The sequence below is a fragment of the Corvus brachyrhynchos genome, unplaced genomic scaffold (assembly GCF_000691975.1).
Source record: "Corvus brachyrhynchos isolate BGI_N302 unplaced genomic scaffold, ASM69197v1 scaffold5, whole genome shotgun sequence".
In the NCBI taxonomy this organism is placed as follows: Eukaryota; Metazoa; Chordata; class Aves; order Passeriformes; family Corvidae; genus Corvus; species Corvus brachyrhynchos.
This window is the reverse complement of record NW_008238321.1, coordinates 12,288,235-12,297,038: the sequence shown is the minus strand read 5'-3', so window position 1 is coordinate 12,297,038 and position 8,804 is coordinate 12,288,235. Positions and strand designations below refer to the sequence as shown.

Below are 8,804 nucleotides of genomic sequence, written 5' to 3'. Positions count from 1 at the left end.
CCTCACGTTCAGTGGCTGCTGAGTGCAGCCCATGCTGGTGGTGGGAGGACAGGGGCAGCTGGCCATGATGGGGAGGAGATCCAGCAGCCCCCGTGCTCCACACGGGCACCTGTGCCAGGGCTGCCGAGCAGAGTGGGACCCCATGCACGTGTTACATCCTCATGTGGACAAGATGCACAGAACTTCTATCTACAGACCTGCCACAATGTTCTGCCTTGTAATTTAATTATCTCAACAAGACAAAAGAGGAGCTCATGGCAAGTGGCTTTTTGCTGCTAAGCAAATACTTGACAAGGAATGCTGAGCTCTTGAACAGCTGCTGGGTTGTGGGTCAATTGACTTTCAGGAACCCAGGGCCATAGAGTCTAAACAGCATCCAAAACAAAATAATTTTTTCTTCAGGATAAAAAGAGAAGCCTGCCCTATCCTCTCCTACAGCCACCCCTGAAAGCTCCAGCCAGCCCTGCAGCATCGTCCTTTCCCACTGCTCCACACTGAGTGCCAGTCTGCAATGCCAAAACCCAGTAAGCATTTAATCTGAGCTGGCATTTTTCCAAGCCTCAAAGTCTCCATGCACTCTGGAAACAGAGGATGGTGGTTATTCCTCTGTGAGCGGGATCACAGCCATCCCCTCTCAGCTGGTGGGTGCTGCTCCTGGGGCCCCTCCTGTCTTGTGGCTCTCACCTCCTCCCTTGAACACACAGGGACACAGCAATTCCTCAAAGTACCTTTGAGTTAAACCTCTTGCCTTCCTGCTGTGTGGCTGATTCTCAAGAACAGCCAGAGGAGGATATTTTGAGTCCTTTCCATGCAAGAAGACAGCTTCCTGTCAAGCCTTCCCCTGTCCCATCCTGAGCGTGGTCTCCCATGACAAGTCACTCAGATTTTATGTTAACCCAAGCAATGGCATGAAGACAAATGGATGTCAGAGGGGATGAGCAGAGCAAGCACCCTCTTCCTAGGCCAGGGGTATGTTCCTGGGTGTCTGTGGCAGGGATGCTGTCACAATGCACCCACACTCCAGCAGAGCTCCCATTCAGAAATCTGCTCGACAACGGCACCACTCGCTCCCTCACAGCCCTTGACAGACAGGGATTTGTTGGCGTCCTGACAAAGAGCTTCACAAACGAGGCAATCAGCAGCCCAGTATAATTTTCAAGAAATACAAATGAGCAAATATCTAGTTGCCATGGTAACCCTGAGAGCTGGACCCGGCTTTTTTGGTAGATTCCCAAATGCAGCAACATTTTGCCAGCACAGCAGGAGCGCGGTGCCCAGGACCCCGCCTGGGGACAGCAGCCAGGATTGCTGAGCAGCATCAGCTCTTTCAGTATCAGCCCAGAACAGCCCTGTCCTCTCTGACCAGCTCCAGGTGCCCACAGCTGTGGATCCCTTCTCTCTCACGTCAGCTGCGCTCCGGCTCCGTGTCCTTCAAGGCTGACCGGCTTTCCGAGCAGGACCGCAGTGGGAATTGCATTCCCATCAGGTCTGGGCTTTGCCTCTGATCAGCGGCAGCTCTGGCAATTTGCACCCAGGAATGAAAGTTTCCAGCCAAGTTACTGAGCCCCAGCAAAGCCAAACCGGTTAATGGCAAACATAACCACTCTTTTTGGGTGGCCGTGCTGCAGAGCCCTGTGCCAAACAGGGACAGGGCCCCCAGCCAGCTCTACCCACCAAGGCAATTTTCTCAGGAACCCTGGAAAGCCTTGGCCACAAAAGAGGAGACTTTTGGGGTACCGAAAGGGAACAGTCAAAAGCACACTGGGCCCTGGCATGAGCCAGCTCCTGTGCTGAGCCAGCCCCACCCCAGGGTCCCCCAGCCTGGAGGAGCCCCCAGCAGCCATGAGCCTCTCCGAGGGGCACTGGTGCTGCTGGAAGTTTCACTGAGCTTTTGCAATTAGTTCAGGTGCCATTACACACCCACAGCTTCCAGGGCCTATAAACCCAGCTTGATTCTGCCACAGCCGAGCCCTTTGGCTGCCCAGGAGGAGATGCACTTCCCAGCAGGTTTGTCCCCACTGGCTCCCACTGTCCCGCTCGTTCCCTGGCAGCAGCAGGGAGCAGATGGTCTGAGGCAGGATGGGAAAGCCCTCCTGCAGAATGGCAGGGGCTTCTCAGTGCAGCCAACATCCACTGGGACCCGCACAGCACGGGGCCACATCCAGCTCGCCTTCCCCGTGCCCCGCTGCTCTGTGTCTCCCTGCTGTGGGATTTAACACCCACCCCATTGCACAGGTGGGTAACGTCATCTGTCACAGGGGCTCGTGGCTTGGGGGTTTTTTTGGTGCCTCACTGCTGCAGCCAGTCTGTAATGTACTCTCTGAGCTGCTCAAAGCATGTTTTTTGGTCCCGAGATATTTTTGTTCTCTGTCAAAGGGAACCACTCTGAGGCATCCTGGCCTCGGGGCAGGAGCTGAGACACTGCTCAGGCAATTAAATCCAAGGGAAAAGCACAAGAAAAAGCTCATGATTCAGCTGTGCAGCCCTTATTCTCCCAGTCATTTATGGGGAAAAAAAAAATCTTAACCGAATTAATAGAGGAAAGGACAGCCCAGCCCAGCCCAGCCAGGCGTCGGAGCAGTCAAGACAATCACCGGGGAGGAAAACCCTGGCCAGGCCGTGCCAGGGCAGCCCCAGCGTGCCAATAAGCTGTGACATCCATCTCCTGTACGGCAACATCCAGCAGCACGTCTCAGGAAATAACCATAATAGGGATAAAAGGAATCAAAAGGTCAGAGGTGCCCATCTCTCCCCACTGCCATGCCAGGGCTGGGGGCAATATTGCCTCTACAGCTCACAAATAGGGTACAGGAGGGTAAAGACTATTTAGGTTCACTCCCAGGCTACATCACACACTGTTCTCACTTACCCCAGCTTTCATGCATTACAAAAGAAGGTGTTCAACTCCTAAGAAAATCAGTGTCACAAAAAGACCCCCAGGAATCAGTCACTTGCAAGTGATGTGCAGGAGAGGTGTCAGTCCTGCTGCTGCCAGGTTTCCCACTGCCTGCACCACAGAGCGAGTCAGAAGGGAGAAATTCAAGATAACAAGGGAGTGAGGGGTTATGGGACAAGGAGAACAAAAAAATAAAGAAGTTCAACCTGGAGAGCTGGAGCTGCTCCAGGCCATGCAGAGTCTGGAACTGTCCATGCCGAGAGAAAGGGCGTGGCCCATCTTTCATCAAGCCAGATCCACTAGAAGTTCATTAAGGAGGTGAAAACTCCTGTTGTTTTCTGAATTTTATTTGATTACTGTGAAACAGAAGACACTGGCAAGGACAGAGGGTTGATTTTTAAGTAAGGACCCTGGAGCCAAAGGAGAAAGACAGGGGGGTTGGGAAACAAAGCCCCTATTAACTTTGGTCCTGACTTTCAGGTCATGCATGTTCAGTTCTTTTTACCTGGAAATGAAGATGTTAATTGGAGGTGACAGCTTTCATTGGGCTCCCCATTAGCAATATTTTCAACCACAGTAGGGCCCGGGTCTTCAAACGCTTTCCCAAGGGAAGGTTTTAACCTTTCTTTTGAAACATCCCGTACCACTTGCAGGGAAAAAAGACAGTTGTTTGGCTCGAGGCATACCAATCCCCGGCCGTGGTGAACTCCCAGCTCCTCTGAACAGGAGACACGGGAGAAACAGGGAAAACAAAGTGGGGAGAGGCAGCCAGGAGCCGCGCTGGGCACCGTGCGGCAGCACCCTCGCATCTCGCATCTCGCATCTCGCATCTCGCATCTCGCATCTCGCATCTCGCATCTCGATGGGTGGCTGCCCATCCACACCCGATGCCGGGGGCACGGGCTCGGGCACGGCCAGCCCGGGGGCTCTGGGCTGGGCTGGCCCCACTGCCTGTGCTGGGACTGAGCTCTGCCACCGAGACGGGACCGCACCTCAGTGCATCACACACGTCCTGCACCACCCCTGGGGCCTCAAACCCTCTTCTGCCACAGACCACATCAACTTTTTCCAGCTCGTTGGATCCAAGAGCTTTCCTTTTAAGCAGCTGGTTTCTTTACATACTGTTATCATCCACATATAATTTATTAATTTCAGGTGAAACAAAAGCCTCTAGAAAACACATCCAGTGCTGAAATCCAGAACTGAAAACTACACAAATGGCTAACTTTTCATATAAATATATGAATGGTGTGTATATACATTTTTAAAATCCAATAAAAAATAGTTTCATTTATATGTATTACCCATTTATATAAATATTCTTATATATAAAAGTACATAATGAGGGATGACAGCACTTTCTTATTTTAGAGACTTCCTCCAGCACACACATTCCACTTACACCACCATTATTACCCCACCAAATTTTCCAGTTTCTCTCCAAGTGAAAACATACCTTAGCTGAAAGCTCCACTGCCATCTGAGGAAGCAGCTCCAAGCTCCCAGCAGAGCCTCAGCTGCTGACCTCAATTGCATCTAGTGTGACCACTCCGGAAAGTCTTAGTTTTGGAATGCTATGTTTCTAAGATGGTGGCATCAAGGGGGGGCCAGACAGTTTTATGACAATGCTTTACTCATCTTTGCAGGCAGCAGCTGAGGTGGAGCAGGCCCTGGGGCTTTGCCGGAGCAGGGACAAAAGGGACTCAGGGCTCCCAGGAGAGGGCAAGGAGCCCCTCTGCACAGGGCTCCTTGCAAAGCCACCTGGATGCTCCAGGGCTGTGAGGGATCAGAATTCACCCCAGGGCTCCCTGGGGAGCACTGGATTTACTGCGTCTGGCTGGGTCCAGCAGTGCCCTTGGAGCTGCATCCCCTGAAGGAGAAGCGCCTTTTTCCCTGGATGGTGCTGCCCTTCCCTTGGGCCCTGGCACCAGCACAGCCCCGCTTGCACCCAAACCCTGCAAACGAGCCCTCGTCCAAGGAGGAGTGTCCCCTCTCACTGAGCAGGTCAAACAAGGCACACAGCAGCTGCCACAGCCATGCACTCCTCCCCAGAATCATTTACCTGGAAGACCGAAGTGCTTCTGCGGTGCCAGTGCAGCAGAGCACGTCAGCGAGGGCTTAGGGAAGAAACATCATCTCCCTAGGAAACAGGGCTGCAGCAAACCCTGCGAGCTCTCCCCACCCAGGACAGGGGTGTGAGGGTGGGCTGGCCCCCAGCTGGGGTCTGTCAGCCCCTCACCTGCCCTCCAGCTGACCCAGTCCTCTGGAAGCAGCCAGGGCCAGACCCTGCTCACCTGCCAGGATGCTGCCGAGCTGTGGGGCACTGACTGGTCCCCCACACCCTCCACGGTCACTCTGTGTTTGCTGGGGGCCAGGCAAAGGGCAGGGTGACCACACAGGCTACCCCAAAAAACAGCCAGGGTCAATAAAATAAACTTTCCCAGGCAGCTGCTTCCCCTCAACACACCTCTGTAATACAGAGCAGGCTGGGGAAAAAATAACTTCTTCCACATGAAACCCCAAGTCCCCAGGGAGTCACTGCTACTCCAGTGCAAGAAAGAGAGCGGAGCCTCCACCTGCTGTTTGCCGTTTATTTTAGCAGAGAGGAAAATAACATGGACAAGAGGCATTTTGCATAACTTAACAGAAAACAACACTTTTCCTCCACTCTTTGCAGATCAACAGGCAAAAGCATTTCCTACACATGGCTATTTTTGGGTGCTAACAGTTTGGTGTATTGGTAAAATCATGGGCTTCCTCTAACACGCTGTGATAGTCGATCTGAAATCCAAAGCCAGACTCGGGCTTGGGGGCTCCTTTGCTGTTGAATGTAGCTCCTGTCAGTGCTGAGTGCCAGGTTCATCCCCACCACACTCCCAGGAGGGATTTTGCAGCCAGGGACTGGCTGGGGATCCAAGCACCTCCAAGGCTCTCCCGACCCATGCCATGCCCTGACTGCTCTTGCCTGGCACAGCTGGAGAGGTGACCCAAAATGAAGGGGAATGTGGGCAGCACCAGCAGCCTCAGTCCAGGGCCAGTGAGGGAATCTTGCAGACGAAGGGGAAGGCTCTGCCACAGGCGTTGTCATTCCAGGAGCGCAGTGCTACCCCCCAAAAAAACAAGGCATTAGCTGAAAAAAGGCAAAAGGAGGGAACCCTGCACTGCCCTTGGGACCAGGACCCCCTGCCATTGTGGGAGGCTTTCTCTGGATGTGCTCCCATTTGTGCCACTCACAGTCATGCTTCCTTCCAGCATCCCCCTCCCCATCTGGGGGATGTGGGAGGGGAGGCCGGGCCCCAGCTTGGACTCGGTAGTGGAGGGGCAGCTGCAAATGCAGTCCTGTACCCCCAAAATTATCAGCAGGCTGCCCGTGGACAGGACATTCAGGTACAGCTGGGGGGTCTGGACACACCTGGCTGGTGAAATGGGATTTTTGCACAGGCAGGGTCTTGTCCCACTTCAGGGAGATGCCCTGGCCCCAGCGTGGGAGAGAAAAGCTGGCAAACCAATGAGTGTTTCCATGGGTTTCCCGTGTGGGAGGGGAAATGGGAAAATATGACCTTCGACTAAATTTGGTAATTCTTCAAGGCAGCTGATGCTCCTGTCCTGCTGCTAATATGGGAGAGGGAGATGGGCTGGGAGCAGAGGGAAAATGAGTATGTGTGCATGTATGTACATGGTGAAAGGGAAAATACACCTTTTCACTGTAAAGAAAAAAGAAAATAATACTAAAAAATTAAAATGCAAATCCTCTGCCTGCCAGCAACCTCTTCAGAAAAGCAGGAGCCACGGTGGATTGAATTTATTGACATGCAAATAACACTGAGGGTGCCCTGGGCACTCACCGCTGCTGTGCCTGTACCAGATCTGCACGCAGTCCTCCTCCTCCGGGATGGAGTGGATCCCATCGTCAGGCTGGCTGCCATCCCAGTAGTGGTAGTCGTAGGAGGAGCCATCTGTCCACTCAAAGTGACCCTCCTGGCATGAGACCAGTGGAGAAAGGCCGTCTGCCGAGGGTGGGAGGCCTACTCCCATGTAGTCCCCACCCCATTCCCAGTGAAACACAGCCCAGGGACATGGGGAGAGACTGTCACCACTCAGCAAAGGCCAAACAGCTCCTTTGGGTTTTACAACTGGAAACTTGCCAAGAACAGCCCCAGATTTTGAAGTGCTCTCACCAGGGGAAGCCCAGAAATTAAATCTATGTATTTTTTAACACCCCCACCCAGTTCTGTGTTCCTTGTCCTCTTCATTTTCCATTCCTTTTCCAGTATCTACAAAAAATTTGCTGACAAGAGACTGTTCTCCTGATGGTCTCCATTTTTCTTTCTAACATATTAGACTATATTTTTCCAACATGTCAGCTTTCAAAAGTCACAGAGTATCACAAGAGGGCAATGGAACTTGGTGATTTTTGACACTGAAGACCTTTTCAGTTTATTTGCTCTTCTTAGACCAGCAGAACAATACTCTTTCTGTTAATCCAGTAATAAAACGTGGTATGAATAATTACTGATTAATCTACTAATTCTAGTAAGACTTCTCTTTTAAAAGCAGACTGGAATGGGTGAAATGACAACTTTCTCTCCGTGCTGCACCACAGACTCTGTGCCACCTCCTGATTAAAGAGGGTATAAGGGACAAAGAAGAAAACACAGAGAGGTGAATTTTTCAAAGCCATTTCCCACATGGCTACAGGGAGTTCCCACCTGCCGAAGGTCGTTGAGCCCCGTCCAGATGTCGGTGGGGATGCCGGGCACGCGGCTGTTCACCAGGTCGTACACAAAGACGTTTTCTTCCCAGCTGGCAAACAGAGCGATACGGGGCCATCAAGAGATGTGTCAGCAAATGGTCAGGCGTGTCCCTAAGCGTTCCCCCTACCACAGGACCCGGGGCCAAATGGGTCCCCCTCTTACTGCCGGCGATTACTTTCCTGGGTCTGTGCAAGAGGAGCGTAGTGTTGGTGAGAGCTGGGGGAGAGGGCATAGGGAAAAAGCCTGTGTAATTGTGTTGTACTTCTATCCCTTTTTCAAGAGTGAAAAACACAGTTTGGGGAAACTTAGGGAGTATTACGCCAGTTTTCCTGCCAGTCCAGGAATAGGCACTTATTTTCTATGTCGCCTTTGTGTGACCAGTGCACCAGACTTGACTGGGCCGCTGCTGCAGAGGGATTTGTAGGCTGGAACATGAGCCTGCAGCTCACACAGAGGTTGTGCTGAGGGAATGGGACTTTGCCCCCAATTTCCTCCCTCCCCAGGCTGTGTCAGTGTGGGATGACATGTTTCTGCACACCTCACCTGTGGATGGAGGCCAGCTTGGCTGATCTGATGCCAATGGAGAACTCGGCGCAGTAGAGGTCGGCTTCAGCCCAGGTTTTATTGACGGGGAAGTACCGGTAGCAGTGACCCTCGTACTCTGTCCAGAAGAGTGGGCAGGAGTAGGCGTGGACAGGCTCGGGCATGGCTGGGGGCAGAGCACAGGACATCCAGCAGCTGGTGGTGAGACAGCTTGGCCGGACAGCTGAGCAGGTGGTGGAGGCAGCAGTGCCCAGCCCTGCTCCCCCACCTCAGCCAGGCAAATAACCACCAAACGCATGCAGGGAAAACCCAACTGATGCAGGAGATGTGCAAAAGTTTGCAAAAGTCAAAACACATTTAGAACAAGTTGTGGGTTCCTCAATTCTAGCATTTGTCTAAACCAGGAAGGGCATTCCAAGCCAGTCTGACATCACTTTAGGTAGAGGATGCTTAAAATAAAGGCACTGACATTTGCTACTGGGAAAACCAAGATAAGGGTTCCTCTCTCCTCTATCAGCAGCAGCAGAGCCGCCGTGCTGGGATGGGGGCTGACAGCCAGGGCTGCAGGGCCATGGCCGGGTTCTGCCCTCCTGCAAGGAGAGCCCGCACCT

The 8,804-nt window shown here is 52.6% G+C and overlaps 1 protein-coding gene across 1 annotated transcript in view; it reads right to left on the bottom strand.

Moving 5' to 3' along the window:
* Positions 1 to 5,473: 5,473 nt before the first annotated feature.
* The window catches only part of LOC103615632 (synaptotagmin-17), a 45,088-nt gene continuing 41,757 nt past the window's right edge, over positions 5,474 to 8,804 (bottom strand). The window contains exons 7-10 of the mRNA XM_017734210.1: positions 8,194 to 8,359; positions 7,606 to 7,699; positions 6,742 to 6,874; positions 5,474 to 5,999 (exon numbers count right to left, since the gene is read on the bottom strand). Of these exons, the coding sequence (XP_017589699.1) occupies positions 5,920 to 5,999; positions 6,742 to 6,874; positions 7,606 to 7,699; positions 8,194 to 8,359 (473 nt within the window). The 3' untranslated portion in view covers positions 5,474 to 5,919. The remainder of the gene's footprint in view (positions 6,000 to 6,741; positions 6,875 to 7,605; positions 7,700 to 8,193; positions 8,360 to 8,804) is intronic.